The sequence below is a fragment of the Conger conger genome, chromosome 4 (assembly GCF_963514075.1).
Source record: "Conger conger chromosome 4, fConCon1.1, whole genome shotgun sequence".
Lineage (NCBI taxonomy): Eukaryota > Metazoa > Chordata > Actinopteri > Anguilliformes > Congridae > Conger > Conger conger.
This window is the reverse complement of record NC_083763.1, coordinates 10,514,949-10,539,270: the sequence shown is the minus strand read 5'-3', so window position 1 is coordinate 10,539,270 and position 24,322 is coordinate 10,514,949. Positions and strand designations below refer to the sequence as shown.

The 24,322-nt window shown below is 43.4% G+C and overlaps 2 protein-coding genes and 1 pseudogene across 3 annotated transcripts; 1 reads left to right on the top strand and 2 right to left on the bottom strand.

Moving 5' to 3' along the window:
- The first annotated feature begins 1,628 nt into the window (after positions 1-1,628).
- LOC133127533 (mast cell protease 1A-like) lies at positions 1,629-5,580 on the top strand. Of its 2 annotated transcripts, none has more exons than XM_061240502.1 (5): positions 1,629-1,740; positions 2,088-2,241; positions 2,882-3,017; positions 3,646-3,903; positions 5,114-5,580. In XM_061240502.1, exons 1-5 carry the CDS (start codon positions 1,692-1,694, stop codon positions 5,264-5,266), a joined length of 750 nt encoding a protein of 249 aa, XP_061096486.1. In that variant the 5' UTR covers positions 1,629-1,691; the 3' UTR covers positions 5,267-5,580. The 2 variants fall into 2 exon arrangements, with proteins under 2 accessions (XP_061096486.1, XP_061096487.1); XM_061240503.1 differs by having other exon boundaries at positions 1,672-1,740; positions 2,091-2,241.
- Positions 5,581-6,732: 1,152 nt separating this feature from the next.
- LOC133126029 (transmembrane protease serine 9-like) lies at positions 6,733-15,121 on the bottom strand. Its single transcript, XM_061237827.1, has 10 exons — positions 15,064-15,121; positions 14,741-14,891; positions 14,443-14,581; positions 12,470-12,730; positions 12,231-12,377; positions 8,531-8,621; positions 8,232-8,382; positions 7,926-8,064; positions 7,064-7,324; positions 6,733-6,971 (listed from the first exon to the last, which is right to left on the bottom strand). The coding sequence occupies exons 1-10, from the start codon at positions 15,119-15,121 to the stop codon at positions 6,813-6,815; spliced, it is 1,557 nt and encodes a 518-aa protein (XP_061093811.1). The 3' UTR covers positions 6,733-6,812.
- Positions 15,122-18,867: 3,746 nt separating this feature from the next.
- On the bottom strand, positions 18,868-20,626 carry LOC133126028 (mast cell protease 1A-like; annotated as a pseudogene).
- Between the last annotated feature and the right edge of the window lie 3,696 nt (positions 20,627-24,322).

Below are 24,322 nucleotides of genomic sequence, written 5' to 3'. Positions count from 1 at the left end.
ACAGAAGCAGAATGCACCCTGGCTGCATGCTGATGGTGGAGGTGTGTGGCACATTGGCTCAGTTTTCAGGAAGGAAGCAGGGCAATCCGGGGACCATGCCTACTGGTTAAGTAGGCACACACCTGCACTACTTAACCAATCAGTCCAGGAGTTTATAAGGTGTGCTTCTTTGTACAGGAGACGACTGAGACCAGGGAACTGTTGCCCTAGGAGATAGAGCTGTTTGTGCTGACTGAGTGCAAGCAAAGCTGAAAAGCTATTTTATTATTTTAGTTTGTTATTTTTATCTGAACCCGGTAAGGGTGACTGCTCTCTCTCTCTCTCTCTCTCTCTCACTCTTTCACATCCCTGCACCAAACCAGCTGCTCAACGCTGGTATGGAGTCTGTTAGTATTTAGACACAATTTCTGTTGGTTTGGCTCTGACTGTTCAGGAGTAGGCAGACCTGGCCTCATTGTGGGTTTCTGTTGGCCAGGGTTGCTAAAGTTCCTCTCAAGTGCCCACAGAGTCACACTATTTGTCACTGACACTGGCATATCACGAGTAACGTGACAGTGAGCTATAGAGTGCCAAATTGCTGGTGGGCCAGTGCATTGCATGGGTGCATATTATATTTTGCTTTCATATTATATTTCTTAGTTTCCCCATTATGACTCATTCTATGAATGAATTCTTTCTAACATTCATTTTCTTTGCTTAGTGGTTGCTGGACAAATACCATACAAGGACAATGCTATTATACAGCCTGAGTCATTATCCTGTCTCGTCAGTATGTTCGGTGAACTCCAGAGAAAGATCTAAGTGACCAGTGGAAAATCTATGACCCTCAAAGTTGGTATACAGTGCCAACTGTATTTGCCCCCTTCATGATTCCTTATTGTTGTGTATTTTTCATACTGAATGGTTTCAGAACTTTCAACAAAATGTAATGTTGGACAGGTTCTGCAACAGCATCTCCATTTGAGTCAAGTTCAGGACACTGACTAGGCCACTCTAAAACTTTAATTTTCATTATTTTCAGTCAATTAGATGTGGACTATTGTCTTGTTATTTAATATGAGACAAAAGTACAGACAATCAGCTTATGCTCAAATCCAAATGTCTTAACTTTAGAGCAGAAACAACAAATTTCACTGTACTGTTACAATACTTTTGGAGGGCACTGTACTCATTACTCTGTACAATGTTATTAATATTCCTGTAGCAGGAAGATTCTCAACAAGTACATACGACTCCAATTCCAAGCATATGTATTCTATAAGAGTTGATTGCTTTGTGCATAATGTTTTCTTATGCAGGTAATTGAATTTTTAATTAATTACAATTTCTCGTTTAGAAATGCACTCTTGCTGAAGGAATAGCAGGTGCACAGAAGTAATATTACAATACGATGATATTAAATACTTTGAGATTGTTTGGGGCATTTGACTTGTCTATTGTTTAGTACTTGCAGTGAAGGTAAAGAACTTATAATATGATGCTAATGCAATCGACCGATGCCGAGACTGCCAGTAAATTCTTTTGGTTGTGAAATTATTGACAGTGCCTGGTTTGCTGAAACCATTTGTCTGCTTGTGGTCTAAATGACTACTCAAAATTGTTATTACTTCCCTTTCTGCAATGACTAAGAAATGAATACAGTATAGGTAAAATCACTTGCATCTCCTGGTTTTGAACAATACAGCTTGACCATGGCTTTCTTACTGTGTGTGTGCGTGGCACTGTCTATTGCACAGAGTGGTAAGTCTTTTTTGTCTAAAATGCTCCATTTATATGCTTTGAATTATCACAGCACTGCAGACTAAATGCTGCAGATTCAAAAAAGGAGAGAAAGCTTTTTTTCCAGTAGAATGGCAACCAGGTTTGCAAGAGTGAAATGTATTTTTTCAACTATGTATCCAATGGAATTTCATCAGATGGCAGAGGATATTGTAATTTTACACACAAACATAGTTATCAGTTGACTGAAAATAGTTACTTGAATTCATTTCATTGACTCGAATTAGTTAGATATTGTTCTCAAAATCAGTAGTGGAATCATCTTTGAGTGATGGCGTGTGTAACGTTTCTGTTGCCACTATCCCAAGCAGCTGAAGAGGGCAGAGTGGGTATCGTGGGGGGTACAGAAGCAGCACCCCATTCCCGCCCCTACATGGTTTCTCTGCAACACAACAAGCGGCATTTTTGTGGAGGAATTCTGGTCAGAGAGGATTTTGTGCTCACGGCTGCCCACTGTAATAAGTGAGTTTTCGTTGTGACATTGTCTGTAAAAATCAACTCCAGCTAAAGCCAGCGACATGAGTGTTCAGCTTTAGACTTTCACCAATGATTGATCATACACTCATATGACGGAAAAATACATTTTGTACATATACTCTGTAAACACAGATGTATCACACTGGATTATGAAATGTAGTTGTTTATATTTACAGGTATTTTTAACCTTTTTGGTTAAGATATTGGGCTAATGCGCTTGGAACTACCTGAGCCTGCATTCAGGTTATTTAGCCAGATAGTCTATTTAGCCAATCATTGCTATTCATTACTTCTTACATGCCTGTTTTTTCTTTCATTCCATTACATTACATTACATCATTGGCATTTATCCAGAGAGATGTACAGTTGATTACACTAAGCAGGAGACAATCCTCCCCTGGAGCAGTGCAGGGTTAAGGGCCTTGCTCAAGGGCCCAACAGTTGTGCGGATCTTATTGTGGCTACACCGGGATTAGAACCACCGACCTTGTGTCTCCCAGTCATTTACCTTAACCACTGCACTACAGGCCGCCTTTTCAGCTCACACTAATACAGCAAATGAAAGTAGTGATTAGGCTGAAATGAACACCAGCAAAAGATCATTCAGGGCGTTCCACTTTTTCAGTTTCAGGCGATACAGAGTAGTCCTGGGTGCTCACTCCCTACATTCCCGTGAATCAACTCAACAGGCGCTGGACATCAAGCGCTTCTACCCACACCCAAAATACAACAAGGAAGCCAATGACATCATGCTACTCAAGGTATGTTTTTCTGGGAGCAGTAATTGTGGTGATTTTATTTTGATATGTGACCACTCTCACATATGACACAATCCTGTGCGGAATGTATCCTATCCATTTATGCCCCCTCATTCTGCTTACCGAACTCACCCTGAAGAATCGCCTGTAGTTTGCTTTCTTAATCCCTTTAGTACATTTAAAGAGGAATAATAATAATAATAATAATAATAATAATAATAATAATAATAATAATACATTTAAAGCCTCAAATCAAATAAAGTCTCCTTTTATTGAGCTTGAAGTGATTAAGCAACTTAAGTGTTAACTTTTATGTTTTCTGTATGGAATCAATTTGGTTTCCCTTCTTTGAACCATTTCCAGAGCCTCTATAAAGAAGGGCAAACAGATTGATTCTGTGTATAGAAGATAAAAGTTATGAGTAATGACTATACCTCCAGTCTAGTATCAAAAGCCCTGGAAAGTTAACTGATTAGAAAATTAGTTAACCAATTTGTCGATAACATAGTAGATTAGTAGTGCTCCTAAATTATATTTCCCATTAGCACACACAATTTTCAGGAGCTCCTATACAGGGAGCACTGTAGAACTGTTAAGTGTAAGCTTTTTTCCCCCCTATCGTTTCTGCTAGCTGAATGGGAAGGCGAAGCTGACTAAATTTGTCCAGGTGATCCCTTTGATGACTCAGCGACTGCCACCAGGCAAGGTGTGCAGCACTGCAGGCTGGGGGGATGTGGGTGATAATGGCACCTTCCCGGACAAATTGCAAGAGGTGAACACCACCATCATCGGACAGAAGAAGTGTGCACAACTGTGGAGAGGCAGCGTTAAGATCACCAGTGGCATGGTGTGCGCGACAGGCCAGCGCCAATTCCAAGGCTTTTGTTCGGTTGTTTCCTTCACTGCAAAAAGACTAAAGAAAGTGCCAAAATAAAAGTATGAAAGCACTGCATAATGAGTAAACTGATGATAAACTGTTATGTTCCTGTGTTCTGTGTGTTAGTTTATCATTGTTTATTATCTTTAGTCTTGTAATTAATTCTTTTTCATATTCATGTCTGGTGTTCTGTTTATATTCATAGTCTTTGCACTCATCTTCCCCTGTGATGTCTGAGTCTGAATGTTTACTAGCCCAGTCACTCCCTTGTCTGAGTGCCCCACTATTCGGGTGTTTACGGTAGTTCCAGGGTTCAATCTTCCTTCCAATCTTGCATTCCTTACTTCCTGCTTTCTCTCCATTTCATGTTTGTACATAGCACTAATATACTAATCCCATCTAACATAGAATTTGTACAGTACTAATTATACTAATACACTAATATGTTTGTCAAACTAACAAACTAACATTCATTAGTTTTGGGTATTTGTAATTTAAATCACTTAACTAACTTACTAACGCATCTCCAGTTTCAATTCTGTTCTGTAACTCCGCCTCCCTATTCTTTCACTGATTACTTGCTTAGTTTCAGCAAAGTATTTGCACCTGTCTCTCTGTATCTCTGCATCTCCTGATTCTCTGCAATTGTCTACTCTCTAGTCCGGAGCCGTTTGTATTACATGTGTGTCTTTGTGAATCCAGTCCGCGTTTTCGTTTCCCCCTCGTTATTGTCCTATTACCCTTTCATGTGTCTCACCTGATGTTTATTTGTTAGACTGCCCTAACTCCCATGCCCCGCCTAGTTTGTCTCATTCCCCTGTGTATTTATACCTGTCCTTTTCAGTTGCACGCTGCTAGTTCGTCTTGTCCTGTTTTCTTGTCCTGAGCCCTTGATTCCTTCCCCCAGTTCTAGCCTCCTTGTGCCCTTGCCCTTGCCCTTGCCCATCTGGTTTTGACCCCCTGACTCTTCTTTGCTTTTTGGATATTTGTACCTCTGCCTTTTTGGATTGGACCCCCTGGATTTTGACCTTGGCTTGTTTTTTTTTACTCTGCTCTGTCTGCCCCAGCTGTTGCTATTAAATCCGCCATTTTTTCTTCACTCCAGTCTGCTTTTGGTTCCTCTGTTCCCCCCGGCATAACATAAAGTGTGTGTGTGTGTGTACAGTATGTACAGTATGTTTGTGTTTCAGTACTCCTAACCTCACCATACTGCACATTTCAGGGGGATTCAGGAGGTCCACTGGTGTGTGATGGGAAGGCAGCTGGCACCGTTTCCTTCTCAGGACAGCGTTGTGGAGATTTCAGGACCCCAGATGTTTATATGAACATTCCCAGCTACAGGAGATGGATCGAAAGCGTCCTTAAACATGGATAATGTTTTTTCATATTATTTGTTAAAAATTAACTGCTTTTCTATTTTACTTTGAACTAAAAATAAGTACAATAATCACAACAATTGGTAACATATAATTAGAAATTGTACAGCACTTTAGTTGAAGGTAGTCATTTTAAATGTGCTTTATAAATAAATGTGACTTGACTTGAAATGACTGAGAAAACTATCCTCATGAATTGGAAATCGAGGTTTGTTTATTTTAGTTTGTGTGGCTCTGTTCTGTTTTGAATATATCTGATTATTTTATGACTCTATTGTCTATGTCTTGTATTGTCTAACACTTGTATTGAACATTATTGCACAATAAAAATTTAATGAAAACTTGAAATGACATTAAAGAGTATTGTACAAGGAATGGCAAGATTCACTGTTGAATGGAAGCAAACAGCAGGCGAATAATTTTCAATCCAGCAAAGATTGCATCACACTGATGGCTATGGACAATGCAAGTGGCCAGTTTCGGCTCCCATTGGTGTTCAGTCACAAGAGTGTAAAATGGTAATTCTGTACTCGCATCACAGTAAACATGGTACACAAATGCAATGATTTACTAATATTGATTCTATGGTGTGTTGAATAAGAGTTATATTCCTGTGAGATCAGCATGTGAGTCAGCATGTTATAATGGACCATACAGAGAGTGCTTATGGAGGGTGCATTTCACTCACTTGTATCTCTGCACTTGTATACTCACTACAGTTTGACTTTCAAGGCCACACGGATGTGCTTGTTCCTTTCTGAGATCTTACAGAAAGAATCGATCTTACAACTAGAGCATGTTTATACTCCCCCACGTTGACTGTTGCCCTTGGTCAATACTCGGGACCACAACATGTCAAGTGAATTGTAGGGATGCAAATTAGTTCTCTCAGCCGAATGGTCAGAGATTCTGGTCTGTGATACAGCTTGTTGAAGGCACTGAGTAATATCTGGTGGTCTTTGCAGACGCTGTTTCTTTAGCTGTGTCATCCACAACAGGCCCTGCTCTCTCTCTCTCTCTCTCTCTCTCTCTCTCTCTCTCTCTCTCTCTCTCTCTCTCTCTCTCTCTCTCTCTCTCTCTCTCTCTCTCTCTCTCTCTCTCTCTCTCTCTCTCTCTCTCTCTCTCTCTCTCTCTCTCTCTCTCTGCAGCGGTAAGTGTTAATCATTATTTCTATCTGCAGACCCCCATCTGTCATCAGCTGTGGTGTGACTTGAGTGCATCTAGCAGTCACCAAACCAGCGGCACACCACGTTTTTTTCCACTGCAGGCAGATTAGTTTTAATGTGGTCTGATGCAGAAGGCCTTCTCGGAAGGAGGTGCTGGTTTACACAATTAGAATTCTGCTCTTCGTTCTAGCAATGAGGTTTTCTGATACCATGAAAAATAATGTATAGAAATCACTCTCCTCAGTCTCCCCCCCTCCCACCACCACTTCCATCTCCCCCAAACATACATCGAGATCAAATCAAATGCATGGATCATATATTGTTCATGATGCGCTTTAGTTGCAGTATTTAAACAATGGGTTCGCATTTTAACTGTGGTTCACTTTACACTGCTTATGATACATTTGACCCAGGACAGGTATTTTGATATTTGAGTGTAAACATTTGGTATTTTAGGTTCATTGCAGTTTCTGGCCTCATTGAAGGACACAATTCCCTCCGCTGTGCCCTTACACACCAGAGGACCTCCAGAATCCCCCTGCAATTTAAAAAACAATTTGTTGCTGATGCATATATCAAAATATAATTGCTTCTGTACTGAATGAAAAACAGGCAGTTTTTTCCACATACCTGACAGAAGCCTCTGTTGCCAACGCTTCCCCCTGCACACATCATCCTGGGTGTGATTGGTTTCTTCCCCCATTTTGTTCTGCACATCTTTCGGTCTGTGACAATGACATCGACTTCCAGAAGGCGTGGGCTTTCATACCCTTCGGTTTTATTGGCCCCCCATCCTGCCACGCTGCAGACTGTTTTGGGCTTGACGTCCTTATCTTTCTTAGGGAGGGGGATCCACTGCACTACTTTGGTCTTCTTAACTGCAGTCTTGAGCTGCTCCAGACACAGAGAGATCAGTCATGAGAGCCCTGACACAGCACCGCTCACAGTTCTACAGCAAATGGAGCTGCACACATTAATCCAGATCAAGCCAAAAGCAGATGAGTTTTTGCCTAAAAACTTGGACTGTTTTCCGTTGTCTTGTCCACTATTGGGCCCAAGATGTGCTAATGTTATCTCAAATCTCACCTACAGTGCATACAATGCACAATTTTTGTTTTGGCTCTGTCCTCCAGCACATTGGATTTGAAATAAAACATGAAACATGAGACATGAATGAAACAACGATTATGATTATGATTTTCATATTGAGTCCCCCCATTTTAGGGGAGCAAATGTAATGGTGCCCTTTCAATGCACCATTCACACTCTGTCACATTACCTGTGATCTGCATATCTCAGTGACAAATAGCGCTACTCTATGGGAGAAAGTGAATCATAGACACCCTGGCCAACATAAGCCCTCCGCAACATTCAAGATGAGGCTAGTTGTCTGGCCACCTACTCTGCAGGTCACACATCATAATGAACCGTATGACCTAGTGTGTGCTTATGGTGGGCTTCACTGACTCAGACTGACTTGTATTCTCCATACCTGCAACAGCATGATGTCATTCTCCAGTGAATCAGCTTCAAACCCAGGGTGGATGTGGTAAAACTTCACTTCAGCCCTGTTTGACTTTTCATTCTCAGAAATGTCATGGGCCCCGAGCAGAACTGTCAAGTTCTGTCCCCTTTGCAAAAGAAACAGCTGGGTATTAACTTCACCTTATGTGTACTTCATCCATGTATCCAAATGTTTCATTGCCACAGCATCAAGTAACCTTTTTCACCTTTTGACATTCGTACACTTGTGTTTACACTGTTGATAATAATAACCCAGCTCAACGGGAGGTCTTACCATGTCAGGCAATGTGCTGCAGTCATGACAAAAGACTTGGACACCAGGAAACCACCACAGATGTGGCTTTTATTTTCCTGCACAGAGACCATGTAAGGTCTGGAGTGTGGCTTAGCCTCCCGGCCATTCACAATGCTAGAGTCCTGTTGGGCTGGGACAGAAGGCAGGTTCAGCCAATGAGCATGAGCATGTTTATACATTTACAAGTTAAAACTTATACATCAAAATGATACATTCCGCAGAGAGAGGGAGAGAGAGAGAGAGAGAGAGGAAGACAGAGAGAGAGAGAGCGGTCTTACCGGTGAGCACCAGCAGGGGCAGGAGAGTCGTGAGCAGGAACAGAGGCACAGTAGCCATGGTGTCTGAGAGAGCTGAGTGGTCCTGCTGATGCTAAGTGTGGAAGAAATGAGCGGGATTACAACTGCGTGATACTTTTAACAATGATGAACTTTTTGCGATGATGAGCACCTCCCTGCGCTGCCTGAGGAGGCTGGAGGCCTGTGGTCTCACACAGGAAGAGGAGGTGGAGCTGTGAAGTTCCCCATGAAACATCTACGTGGCAGACATTGGTAGAAACAGTAACCATCACTTATAACTGTGGCACACTTGGATGACTTTCCCTGTTCTGGGTCCCTATTCCAACCTGGGGCATGAAGTAAACGAAGCAAATCAAATTAAAACCATATTTCCACCAATTCAATATCCAAGCAATTCAAGTTTGGGACTCTACGTGTCATATTTGATCTATCTGGGCATTTTCAGGGTAACTGACGTTAGAACTGCTGGATATTTGGGTGGTAAATCCCAATACAGCTACATAATAGAGACTGATGAGAGTTATCGACACCTGAGGGTTATAAAAGCATATGTCAGTCTCTTATGTGTCTGTATTGGGCTTTGTCGCCCAGATATCCAGCAGATGTAATGTCAGTTACCGTGGAGGTACCCAGCTGCATTTTTTATTCATAATTTTGCCTACAGGTGAAGATGCTAAGCTGCATTACCTGAACAATAATGCTTCTGTGTGCTTCAGGGGTCACCAACCCTGTTCCTGGAGATCTACCATCTTGTAGGTTTTCATTTCAACCCTGGTCCTGGAGATCTACCATCCTGTAGGTTTTCATTTCAACCATGGTCCTGGAGATCTACCATCCTGTAGGTTTTCATTTCAACCATAATTTGACACACCTGACTCTACTAATTAGCAGCTCAATGCAAATGTCTTGCTCTTGTATGTGTGCTTTGTTAGGGTTGGAGTGAAAACCAACAGGATGGTAGATCTACGGGAACAGGGTTGGTCCCCACTGGTATACTTCATGAAAAACAATCATACAACATGTGCAGCAGAGGGGGAATGTGAGTTATTTGAAGTGGAATTAAGTAATACATCAAACAGACCGCAAGATGGCACCAATGTGCCAAAATTGAGACCTACATGAAGGCAAATTCTGTACTTGCATCACAGTAAACATGGTACACAAATGCACTGATTTACTAATATTGATTCTATGGTGTGTTGTATAAGAGTTATATTCCTGTGAGATCAGCATGTGAGTCAGCATGTTATAATGGACCATACAGAGAGTGCTTATGGAGGGTGCATTTCACTCACTTGTATCTCTGCACTTGTATACTCAGTACAGCCCGGTTTGACTTTCATTAATGCGCGCCACAGTCATGACCAATGGCCGCACGGATGTGCTTGTTCCTTTCTGAGATCTTACAGAGATCATGTGTAGTCTCCAGTGTGGCTTAGCCTCCCTGCCATTCACAATACTTGTTGGTCAGGTACAGAAGGAATAGATCTCGCAACTAGAGCATGTTTATACTCCCCCACGTTGACTGCTGCCCTTGGTCAATACATTTAAATTCTACACAGTGGAAAATAAAGTATAAATGTAATCATCCTTTAAATAAAGCACTCACTGTGTCTGGATATCGGCACCACAAAATGTCAAGTGAATTGTAGGGATGCAAATTAGTTGCATAAACATATTTTTTAAGCAAGCATCATGCTATGGAACTCGAACAGGTCATCATTATCTGCACGATTGAACCCTGCGCACATGGATCTTGGTTGATATCCAGCTGTGAAGGGTGTGTAATCAGTGAGCTATCAAAAAGGCATTAGAAAGGCCACACATGTTCAATTAACAGCTGTTTGAACAGCAGTGCGGGAGGGCATCTCTGAACACACGAAGCATCAAATCTTGAAGCAGATGGGCTATGGCAGAAAAGACAACACTGGGTTTCACTTCTGTCTGCTAAGAACAGGAAGATCAGGCTACAGTGGACACATGACTACCAAAACTGGACTGTTGAAGATTGGAAACACATTCCCTGGTCTGACGAATGTCTGCTGCCACATGCAGATGGTAGGGTCAGGATTTGGAATAACAGCATGAATCCATGGCTCCATCCTGCATGGTGTCAAAGGTACAGACTGCCAGTGGTGGTGCAATAGTGTGGGGAATGTTGTCTTGGCACACATTAATCCCCTTAACATTTTTGGTCATAAGTCAAAGATCTGGCTATAATCAGCTGGGGTATAGGGATGGCCTTTTGTATGCAAGGGAAACTTTTTCACTCCAAGATGCACACAAGGAGGGAATGACTGTGATGGAGAACTGTGATGAATAAATATGTTACAGAATGAGTAACTGACCCTGGAACTATGCACTATTCAAGGTGTGGGGATAAAGGATTATATTTGGACTATGTGAACACTAGGAATTGAACTTTTCAGCATGTAAAACAATGCAAGGTTTTCCCTGTACATTATCATGGCGTTATCAACAATGAATAAATAATTTTTTACACATGATGAACTGTTCATTTAATGTTCTTATGGTGACGGTTTTTATAATCCCATCATCCCACTTGCAAATTTCTTTTTATTTATCTTGTTTTATTATTTTCATTACACTGCTAGATTTAGACTATCCGGGCGGCATGGATGGTGCAGTGGGTAGCACTGCCGCTTCACAGCAAGGAGGTCCTGGGTTCGAATCTTCGTCGGCCGGAGCCTCTGTGTGTGGAATTTGCATGTTCTCCCCGTGTTTGCGTGGGTTTCCTCCGGGTACTCCAGTTTCATGTAGAGTTAGGCTGATTGGAGAGTCTAAATTGCCTGTGGGTATGAGTGTGTGAGTGAATGGGGTGTGTGCCCTGCGATTGACTGGCGACCTGTCCAGGGTGTTTTCCTGCCTTTCGCCCAATGTATGCTGGGATAGGCTCCAGCCCCCCTGCAACCCTGTTCAGGATAAGTGGGTTAAGATAATGGATGGATGGATGGATTCAGACTATCTGTCTCAGCTGAATGGTTAGAGATTCTGGTCTGTGATACAGCTTGTTGAAGGTGCTGAGTAACAGGTGGTGGTCTAAACTTGGCATGCCTTTGTTGTTCAGTACTGAATGCGCACTGTAACACATAGTGTACTTCATCTTGTGTAGCCTCTGTTCATTTAATATTGTGGATATATTAGCCCATATTCTTTTAGTTCTGTACTCCAATTCAATTTGTATTCTGATGGTGGAGGTGTGTGGCACGTTGTGTCATTCACAGCAGGCTCTGCTCTCTCTCTCTCTCTCCCTCTCCCTCTCTCTCTCTCTCTCTCTCTCTCACCTCTGCAGCTGAAAGTGTTAATCATTATTTCTATCTGCAGACCCCCATCGGTCATCAGCTGTGGTGTGACTTGAGTCGGCAAACCACTTTTTTTTCCGCTACAGGCAGATTAGTTATAATGTGGTCTGATGCAGAAGGCTTTCTCAGAAGGAGGTGCTGGTTTACACGACTAGCTTCTACTCTTCGTTCTAACAATGAAGTTTTCTGAAACCATGAAAAATAATGGATGGAATATCATTACCCCCACCCCCTACCTCCATCTCCCCCAAACACACATCCGGAACAAAATCAAATGCATGTATCATATATTGTTCATGATGTGCTTTAATTGCAGAATTTAAACAATGGGTTCGGATTTTATCTGTGGCTCAGTTTACACTGCTTATGATACATTTGACCCAGGACAGGTATTTGGATATTTGAGTGTAGACATTCGGTCTTTTAGGTTCATTGCAGTTTCCGTCATTGAAGGACGCAATTCCCACCGCTGTGCCCTTACACACCAGAGGACCTCCAGAATCCCCCTGCAATTAAAAAAACATTATGTTGCTGATGCAAATATCAAAATATAATTGATTCTGTGTTGAATGAAAAACAGACAGTTTTTTACACATACCTGACAGGCGCCTTTATTGTCGATGTTTAACGCTCCACAGATCATCCTGGATGTGATTGGATCCGGAACCCAGTCTTTTATGCATGTCTTTCGGTTCATAACGGTCACGTTGACTTCCAGAAGGCGTGGGCTTGCATACCCTTTGGTTTTGTTTGCCCCCCATCCTGCCACGCTGCAGACTGTTTTGGGCTTGACGTCCTTATCTTTCTTAAGGAGTGGGATCCACTGCACTTCTTTGGTCTTCTTAACTGCAGTCTTGAGCTGCTCCAGACACAGATAAATCAGTCATGAGAGCCCTGACACAGCACCGCTCACAGTTCTACAGCAAATGGAGCTGCTCACATTAATCCAGATCAAGCCGAAAGCAGATGAGTTTTTGCCTAAAAACTTGAACTGTTTTCCGTTATCTTGTGCACTATTGGGCCCAAGATGTGCAAATGTTATCTCAAATCTCACCTACCAATTTTTGTTTTGGCTCTGTCCTCCAGCACATTGGATTTGAAATAAAACATGAAACATGAGACATGAATGAAACAACGATTATGATTCTGATTTTCATATTGAGTCCCTGTCACGTTTCAGGTCTGTCTCACCATGTTTTATGTTGATTTATGTTTATTCATGTTGTCTTAGTCACGTAGTGTTTTATCATGTATTATGTTGTCTAGGTTCGTCATGTTGTTTAGTTATGTTTCGTTACGATTTATTTTCTTGTCATGTTTAGTTATGTTATCGTACGATTTTATTACCTGGTTATGTTGAGTGATTATCGTCTTAGTTTCGCTTTGTGTTATGTTTCGATGCATGTTTATTGTTTAGTTAACTGGTCGTTGTTATGCATACACTTTTACATGTTTTTCCGCAAACCTTGCGTTCCGCCTTCTCTCTCTCTCTCTCTCTCTCGTTCTGTCCTTCACTCCCCTTATGTTCTATTTGTCTATTTACTAAAACTACTAACGCTAGATCAGGATTGGGTAGAAACTAACAAGACTAATCATGTGTTCATGTTACCTTACGTTTCTCGTGCATGTCATTTACTAATTTACTAATGCTAGGGCAGGATAGGTTTATTACTAACGATTACTAATCTCCTTGTTAAACTTGTCATCCATCGCACCGGTTTTCCATTTCCTTGCTACGCTCTTACTAATTGTCTACACCTGTCTACACCTGCATTTATAGCCCAGTCGCGCAACTGTTCACTGCGAAATTGTCTGCCTCTGTCTTTTCACGCAACTCTTGAGCATTACTACTGTCTTGATTACACGTTACGATCCACGCCTGTTACTGACCATCGACCATTGATTTCTGTTTTGTGACCTTTGTTTTGTTTTTCGACTACGTCCCCGCCTACCGTTTATGTACTTTTGCCCCGCTGATTGTTTCATGGTTTCGACTCCCGCTTCGCCCACGACTACGCCTCTGCCTGCCGTCCGCCTGTTCATCTGCCCCGCTGACTGCTCTCCGGCTACCGGACCTCCCTGCACGCCTACCGACTACGAGATTGCCTCTTCCCTCGGCACCGTGCTTTTTGTTTGTTTTGTATTTGTTTGGCTGGATCTACGTGTATGGACTTTGCTTGTGTTGACTACTCTCCTGGGATTCGTCCCGAATAAAGCCCTGAGGGGTCTTTATATTACTATTGTTTCTGAGTCGTGCATTTTGGGTCCAACCCCCACGCACCCGTCTCAGTCCCCCCATTTTAGGGGAGCAAATTTAATGGTGCCCTTTCAATGCACCATACACACTCTGTCACATTACCTGCCATACGCATATCTCAATGACAAATAGTGCTACTCTATGGGAGAAAGTGAATCATAGACACCCTGGCCAACATAAGCCACCGCAACACTCAATATGAGGCCAGTTTTCTGGCAACCTACTCTGCAGGTTGCACATCATCATGAACCATATGACCTGGTGTGTGCTTATGGTGGGCTTCACTGACTCAGACTGACTTGTATTCTCCATACCTGCAACAGCATGATGTCATTTTCCAGTGTATCAACATCAAACCCAGGGTGGATGTGGTAAAACTTCACTTCAGCCCTGTTTGACTTTTGATTCTCAGAAATGTCATGGGCACCGAGCAGAACTGTCAAGTTCTGTCCCCTTTGTAAAACAAAGAGCTGGGTGTTAACTTCACCTTATGTGTACTTCATCCAAATGTTTCATTGCCACAGCATCAAGTAACCTTTTTCACCTTTTGACATTCGTACACTTGTGTTTACACTGTTGATAATACTAACCCAGCTCAATGGGAGGTCTTACCATGTCAGGCAATGTGCTGCAGTCATTACGAAGGAGTCGGACACCAGGAAACCACCACAGATGTGGCTTTTATTTTCCTGCACAGAGACCATGTAAGGTCTGGAGTGTGGCTTAGCCTCCCGGCCATTCACAATGCTAGAGTCCTGTTGGGCTGGGACAGAAGGAAGGTTCAGCCAATGAGCATGAGCATGTTTATACATTTACAAGTTAAAACTTATACATCAAAATGATACATTCCACAGAGAGAGGGAGAGAGAGAGAGCGAGAGAGGGAGAGAGAGAGAGAGAGAGAGAGGAAGACAGAGAGAGAGAGAGCGGTATTACCGGTGAGCACCAGCAGGGGCAGGAGAGTCGTGAGCAGGAACAGAGGCACAGCAGCCATGGTGTCTGGGAGAGCTGAGTGGTCCTGCTGATGCTAAGTGTGGAAGAAATGAGCGGGATTACAACTGCGTGATACTTTTTACAATGATGAACTTTTTGCGATGATGAGCACCTCCCTGCGCTGCCTGAGGAGGCTGGAGGCCTGTGGTCTCACACAGGAAGAGGAGGTGGAGCTGTGAAGTTCCCCATGAAACATCTACGTGCCAGACATTGGTGGAAACAGTAACCATCATAGCTGTGGCACACTTGGATGACTGCCCCTGTTCTGGGTTCCTATTCAACCTGGGGCATGAAGTAAACGAAGCAAATCAAACTAAAACCATATTTCCACCAATTCAATATCCAAGCAATTCAAGTTTGGGACTCTACGTGTCATATTTGATCTATCTGGGCATTTTCAGGGTAACTGACGTTAGAACTGCTGGATATTTGGGTGGTAAATCCCAATACAGCTACATAATAGAGACTGATGAGAGTTATCGACACCGGAGGGTTATAAAAGCATATGTCAGTCTCTTATGTGTCTGTATTGGGCTTTGTCGCCCAGATATCCAGCAGATGTAATGTCAGTTACCGTGGAGTTGCCCAGCTGCATTTTTTATTCATCATTTTGCCTACAGGTGAAGATGCTAAGTTGCATTACCTGAACAATAATGCTTCTGTGTGCTTCAGGGGTCACCAACCCTGTTCCTGGAGATCTACCATCTCGTAGGTTTTCATTTCAACCCTGGTCCTGGAGATCTACCATCCTGTAGGTTTTAATTTCAACCATGGTCCTGGAGATCTGCCATCCTGTAGGTTTTCATTTCAACCCTGTTCCTGGAGATCTACCATCCTGTAGGTTTTCATTTCAACCATGGTCCTGGAGATCTACCATCCTGTAGGTTTTCATTTCAACCATAATTTGACACACCTGACTCTACTAATTAGCAGCTCAATGCAAATGTCTTGCTCTTGTATGTGTGCTTTGTTAGGGTTGGAGTGAAAACCAACAGGATGGTAGATCTACAGGAACAGGGTTGGTCCCCACTGGTATACTTCATGAAAAACAATCATACAATGTGCAGCAGAGGGGGAATGTGAGTTATTTGAAGTGGAATTAAGTAATACATCAAACAGACCGCAAGATGGCACCAATGTGCCAAAATTGAGACCTACATGAAGGCAAATTCTGTACTTGCATCACAGTAAACATGGTACACAAATGCACTGATTTACTAATATTGATTATATGGTGTGTTGTATAAGAGTTATATTCCTGTGAGATCAGCATGTGAGTCAGCATGTTATAATGGACCATACAGAGAGTGCTTATGGAGGGTGCATTTCACTCACTTGTATCTCTGCACTTGTATACTCAGTACAGCCCGGTTTGACTTTCAGTAATGCGCGCCACAGTCATGACCAAAGGCCGCACGGATGTGCTTGTTCCTTTCTGAGATCTTACAGAGATCATGTGTAGTCTCCAGTGTGGCTTAGCCTCCCTGCCATTCACAATACTTGTTGGTCAGGTACAGAAGGAATAGATCTCGCAACTAGAGCATGTTTATACTCCCCCACGTTGACTGCTGCCCTTGGTCAATACATTTAAATTCTACACAGTGGAAAATAAAGTATAAATGTAATCATCCTTTAAATAAAGCACTCACTGTGTCTGGATATCGGCACCACAAAATGTCAAGTGAATTGTAGGGATGCAAATTAGTTGCATAAACATATTTTTTAAGCAAGCATCATGCTATGGAACTCGAACAGGTCATCATTATCTGCACGATTGAACCCTGCGCACATGGATCGTGGTTGATATCCAGCTGTGAAGGGTGTGTAATCAGTGAGCTAACAAAAAGGCATTAGAAAGGCCACACATGTTCCATTAACAGCTGTTTGAACAGCAGTGCAGGAGGGCATCTCTGAACACACAAAGCATCAAACCTTGAAGCAGATGGGCTATGGCAGAAAAGACAACACTGGGTTTCACTTCTGTCTGCTAAGAACAGGAAGATGAGGCTACAGTGGACACATGACTACCAAAACTGGACTGTTGAAGATTGGAAACACATTCCCATGTCTGACGAATGTCTGCTGCCACATGCAGATGGTAGGGTCAGGATTTGGAATAACAGCATGAATCCATGGCTCCATCCTGCATGGTGTCAAAGGTACAGACTGCCAGTGGTGGTGCAATAGTGTGGGGAATGTTGTCTTGGCACACATTAATCCCCTTAACATTTTTGGTCATAAGTCAAAGATCTGGCTATAATCAGCTGGGGTATAGGGATGGCCTTTTGTATGCAAGGGAAACTTTTTCACTCCAAGACGCACACGAGGAGGGAATGACTGTGATGGAGAACTGTGATGAATAAATATGTTACAGAATGAGTAACTGACCCTGGAACTATGCACTATTCAAGGTGTGGGGATAAAAGATTATATTTGGACTATGTGAACACTAGGAATTGAACTTTTCAGCATGTAAAGCAATGCAAGGTTTTCCCTGTACATTATCATGGCGTTATCAACAATGAATAAATTATTTTTTACACATGATGAACTGTTCATTTAATGTTCTTATGGTGACGGTTTTTATTATCCCATCATCCCACTTGCAAATTTCTTTTTATTTATCTTGTTTTATTATTTTCATTACACTGCTAGATTTAGACTATCCGGGCGGCATGGATGGTGCAGTGGGTAGCACTGCCGCTTCACAGCCAGGAGGTCCTGGGTTCGAATCTTCGTCGGCCGGAGCCTCTGTGTGTGGAATTTGCATGTTCTCCCCGTGTTTGCGTGGGTTTCCTCCGGGTACTCCAGTTTCATGTAGAGTTAGGCTGATTGGAGAGTCTAAATTGCCTGTGGGTATGAGTGTGTGAGTGAATGGGGTGTGTGCCCTGCGATTGACTGGCGACCTGTCCAGGGTGTATTCCTGCCTTTCGCCCAATGTATGCTGGGATAGGCTCCAGCCCCCCTGCAACCCTGTTGAGGATAAGTGGGTTAAGATAATGGATGGATGAATGGATTCAGACTATCTGTCTCAGCTGAATGGTTAGAGATTCTGGTCTGTGATACAGCTTGTTGAAGGTGCTGAGTAACAGGTGGTGGTCTAAACTTGGCATGCCTTTGTTGTTCAGTACTGAATGCGCACTGTAACACATAGTGTACTTCATCTTGTGTAGCCTCTGTTCATTTAATACTGTGGATATATTAGCCCATATTCTTTTAGTTCTGTACTCCAATTCAATTTGTATTCTGATGGTGGAGGTGTGTGGCACGTTGTGTCATTCACAGCAGGCTCTGCTCTCTCTCTCTCTCTCTCTCTCTCTCTCTCTCCCTCTCTCTCTCTCTCTCTCTCTCTCTCTCTCTCTCTCTCTCTCTCTCTCACCTCTGCAGCTGAAAGTGTTAATCATTATTTCTATCTGCAGACCCCCATCGGTCATCAGCTGTGGTGTGACTTGAGTCGGCAAACCACTTTTTTTTCCGCTACAGGCAGATTAGTTATAATGTGGTCTGATGCAGAAGGCTTTCTCAGAAGGAGGTGCTGGTTTACACGACTAGCTTCTACTCTTCGTTCTAACAATGAAGTTTTCTGAAACCATGAAAAATAATGGATGGAATATCATTACCCCCACCCCCTACCTCCATCTCCCCCAAACACACATCCGGAACAAAATCAAATGCATGTATCATATATTGTTCATGATGTGCTTTAATTGCAGAATTTAAACAATGGGTTCGGATTTTATCTGTGGCTCAGTTTACATTGCTTATGATACATTTGACCCAGGACAGGTATTTGGATATTTGAGTGTAGACATTCGGTCTTTTAGGTTCATTGCAATTCCCACCGCTGTGCCCTTACACACCAGAGGACCTCCAGAATCCCCCTGCAATTAAAAAAACATTATGTTGCTGATGCAAATATCAAAATATAATTGATTCTGTGTTGAATGAAAAACAGACAGTTTTTTACACATACCTGACAGGCGCCTTTATTGTCGATGTTTAACGCTCCACAGATCATCCTGGATGTGATTGGATCCGGAACCCAGTCTTTTGTGCATGTCTTTCGGTTCATAACGGTCACGTTGACTTCCAGAAGGCGTGGGCTTGCATACCCTTTGGTTTTGTTTGCCCCCCATCCTGCCACGCTGCAGACTGTTTTGGGCTTGACGTCCTTATCTTTCTTAGGGAGGGGGATCCACTGCACTTCTTTGGTCTTCTTAACTGCAGTCTTGAGCTGCTCCAGACACAGATAAATCAGTCATGAGAGCCCTGACACAGCACCGCTCACAGTTCTACAGCAAATGGAGCTGCTCACATTAATCCAGATCAAGCCGAAAGCAGATGAGTTTTTGCCTAAAAACTTGAACTGTTTTCCGTTATCTTGTGCACTATTGGGCCCAAGATGTGCAAATGTTATCTCAAATCTCACCTACCAATTTTTGTTTTGGCTCTGTCCTCCAGCACATTGGATTTGAAATAAAACATGAAACATGAGACATGAATGAAACAACGATTAAGATTCTGATTTTCATATTGAGTCCCCCCATTTTAGGGGAGCAAATTTAATGGTGCCCTTTCAATGCACCATACAGACTCTGTCACATTACCTGCCATACGCATATCTCAATGACAAATAGTGCTACTCTATGGGAGAAAGTGAATCATAGACACCCTGGCCAACATAAGCCACCGCAACACTCAATATGAGGCCAGTTTTCTGGCAACCTACTCTGCAGGTTGCACATCATCATGAACCATATGACCTGGTGTGTGCTTATGGTGGGCTTCACTGACTCAGACTGACTTGTATTCTCCATACCTGCAACAGCATGATGTCATTTTCCAGTGTATCAACATCAAACCCAGGGTGGATGTGGTAAAACTTCACTTCAGCCCTGTTTGACTTTTGATTCTCAGAAATGTCATGGGCACCGAGCAGAACTGTCAAGTTCTGTCCCCTTTGTAAAACAAAGAGCTGGGTGTTAACTTCACCTTATGTGTACTTCATCCATGTATCCAAATGTTTCATTGCCACAGCATCAAGTAACCTTTTTCACCTTTTGACATTCGTACACTTGTGTTTACACTGTTGATAATAATAACCCAGCTCAACGGGAGGTCTTACCATGTCAGGCAATGTGCTGCAGTCATTACGAAGGAGTCGGACACCAGGAAACCACCACAGATGTGGCTTTTATTTTCCTGCACAGAGACCATGTAAGGTCTGGAGTGTGGCTTAGCCTCCCGGCCATTCACAATGCTAGAGTCCTGTTGGGCTGGGACAGAAGGAAGGTTCAGCCAATGAGCATGAGCATGTTTATACATTTACAAGTTAAAACTTATACATCAAAATGATACATTCCACAGAGAGAGGGAGAGAGAGAGAGAGCGAGAGAGGGAGAGAGAGAGAGAGAGAGAGGAAGACAGAGAGAGAGAGAACGGTATTACCGGTGAGCACCAGCAGGGGCAGGAGAGTCGTGAGCAGGAACAGAGGCACAGCAGCCATGGTGTCTGGGAGAGCTGAGTGGTCCTGCTGATGCTAAGTGTGGAAGAAATGAGCAGGATTACAACTGCGTGATACTTTTTACAATGATGAACTTTTTGCGATGATGAGCACCTCCCTGCGCTGCCTGAGGAGGCTGGAGGCCTGTGGTCTCACACAGGAAGAGGAGGTGGAGCTGTGAAGTTCCCCATGAAACATCTACGTGCCAGACATTGGTGGAAACAGTAACCATCATAGCTGTGGCACACTTGGATGACTGCCCCTGTTCTGGGTTCCTATTCCAACCTGGGGCATGAAGTAAACGAAGCAAATCAAACTAAAACCATATTTCCACCAATTCAATATCCAAGCAATTCAAGTTTGGGACTCTACGTGTCATATTTGATCTATCTGGGCATTTTCAGGGTAACTGACGTTAGAACTGCTGGATATTTGGGTGGTAAATCCCAATACAGCTACATAATAGAGACTGATGAGAGTTGTCGACACCTGAGGGTTATAAAAGCATATGTCAGTCTCTTATGTGTCTGTATTGGGCTTTGTCGCCCAGATATCCAGCAGATGTAATGTCAGTTACCGTGGAGTTGCCCAGCTGCATTTTTTATTCATCATTTTGCCTACAGGTGAAGATGCTAAGTTGCATTACCTGAACAATAATGCTTCTGTGTGCTTCAGGGGTCACCAACCCTGTTCCTGGAGATCTACCATCTCGTAGGTTTTCATTTCAACCCTGGTCCTGGAGATCTACCATCCTGTAGGTTTTCATTTCAACCATGGTCCTGGAGATCTGCCATCCTGTAGGTTTTCATTTCAAACCTGTTCCTGGAGATCTACCATCCTGTAGGTTTTCATTTCAACCATGGTCCTGGAGATCTACCATCCTGTAGGTTTTCATTTCAACCATAATTTGACACACCTGACTCTACTAATTAGCAGCTCAATGCAAATGTCTTGCTCTTGTATGTGTGCTTTATTAGGGTTGGAGTGAAAACCAACAGGATGGTAGATCTACAGGAACAGGGTTGGTCCCCACTGGTATACTTCATGAAAAACAATCATACAACATGTCCAGCAGAGGGGGAATGTGAGTTATTTGAAGTGGAATTAAGTAATACATCAAACGGACCACAAGATGGCATCAATTTGCCAAAATTGAGACCTACTTGAAGGCAAATTCTGTACTTACATCACAGTAAACATGGTACACAAATGCACTGATTTACTAATATTGATTCTATGGTGTGTTTTATAAGAGTTATATTCCTGTGAGATCAGCATGAGAGTCAGCATGTTATAATGGACCATACAGAGAGTGCTTATGGAGGGTGCATTTCACTCACTTGTATCTCTGCACTTGTATACTCAGTACAGCCCGGTTTGACTTTCAGTAATGCGCGCCACAGTCATGACCAAAGGCCGCACGGATGTGCTTTTTCCTTTCTGAGATCTTACAGAGATCATGTGTAGTCTCCAGTGTGGCTTAGCCTCCCTGCCATTCACAATACTTGTTGGTCAGGTACAGAAGGAATAGATCTCGCAACTAGAGCATGTTTATACTCCCCCACGTTGACTGCTGCCCTTGGTCAATACATTTAAATTCTACACAGTGGAAAATAAAGTATAAATGTAATCATCCTTTAAATAAAGCACTCACTGTGTCTGGATATCGGCACCACAAAATGTCAAGTGAATTGTAGGGATGCAAATTAGTTGCATAAACATATTTTTTAAGCAAGCATCATGCTATGGAACTCGAACAGGTCATCATTATCTGCACGATTGAACCCTGCGCACATGGATCGTGGTTGATATCCAGCTGTGAAGGGTGTGTAATCAGTGAGCTAACAAAAAGGCATTAGAAAGGCCACACATGTTCCATTAACAGCTGTTTGAACAGCAGTGCATGAGGGCAGCTCTGAACACACAAAGCATCAAACCTTGAAGCAGATGGGCTATGGCAGAGAAGACAACACTGGGTTTCACTTCTGTCAGCTAAAAACAGGAAGATGAGGCTACAGTGAGCACATGACTACCAAAACTGGACTCTTGAAGATTGGAAACACATTCCCTGGTCTGACGAATGTCTGCTGCCACATGCATTACATTACATCATTGGCATTTGGCAGAGGCTCTTATCCAGAGCGGCGTACAACAAAGTGCATACCCATAACCAGGTATAAGTGCGGTGAAAGGCCCTAGAGGGAAGTACAATTTCAATTGCTACCCATACAACAAAGATAAGGACCAAGGCCATTTTTTTTTAAACAAACAAACAACAAAGCAAAAGTGACCAAACTTAACTATCCAAATACTGGTTACCTAGCCAACTAAAAATACTGAAACACAAAGTAAATCACAAAGACAAAAATTAAGGTTCACAGGGAGGTAGGGAGGGACGGGGAGAGGTGCTGCTTGAAGAGGTGCATCTTCAGTTTGCGCTTGAAGGTGGGGAGCGATTCCACAGTTCTGACCTCAACGGGGAGTTCGTTCCACCACCGTGGAGCCAGAGCAGACATTAGTCGTGAGCGTGAGGTGGAGGTTCGGAGAGGGGGAGGTGCCAAGCGGCCTGTGGAGGCTGAACGAAGAGGTCTGGCAGGGGTGTAGGGTCTGATGAGTTTTTGTAGGTAAGATGGGGAAGACCCCTTAACTGCTTGGAAGGCTAGCACCAATGTTTTGAATTTGATGCGAGCCATGACATGCAGCCAGTGGAGGGAAGTAAGCAGGGGGATGACGTGTGAGTATTTGGGAAGGTTGAAGACCAGACCAGCTGCTGCATTCTGGATAAGTTGGAGGGGTCTGATGGCGGACGCTGGGAGGCCAGCCAAGAGGGAATCGCAGTAGTCCAGGCGGGACAGAACCATCGCTTGGACCAGGACCTCGGTTGAGTAGGGGGTGAGAAAGGTGCGGATTCTTCGTATGTTGTATAGGAAGAACCTGCATGACCGGGTCACCGCCGCAATGTTCTCGGAAAGGGACAGTCTGCTGTCCATCACCACGCCGAGGTTCCTTGCCCTGGATGATGGCGTGAATGTGGTATCCCCAAGGGAAATGGAGAGATCCAGATGGGGAGAGATATTAGCAGGGATGAATATCATTTCAGTCTTACCTGGGTTGAGCTTTAGATGGTGGTTGTCCATCCAGCTCTGGATGTCACTCAGGCAAGCAGAGATACGGGCAGAAACCTGTGCATCAGATGGTGGGAATGAGATGAAGAGTTGGGTATCGTCCGCATAGCAGTGGTAGGATAGCCCATGTGCAGTGATCACAGTGCCAAGGGAACGAGTGTAAAGAGAAAAAAGAAGCGGGCCTAGGACTGAGCCCTGGGGAACTCCTGTGGCAAGGGCCCGAGGTGCCGATACCGTACCAGCCCAGGCAACCTGGAAGGAGCGACCAGAGAGGTAGGACTCAATCCAGTCCAGGGCTGTGCCACAGATGCCCGTTGCTGACAGGGCGGACAGGAGGATGGAGTGATCCACAGTGCCATCCTCAGGGAAGGAGCTGAGAAGGGTGTCTAGCTCATCAAGGAAGTTTCCCAGGGGCCCTGGAGGACGATAGATAACTGCAATGAAAAGGTTAGTAGGGTAGGATACTGCAACAGAATGGAATTCAAAAGTGGATATGGTCAGGTCAGAGAGGGGGAGAACAGAGAATTTCCATGAGGGGGAAATTAAAAGACCAGTACCACCGCCACGGCCGGAA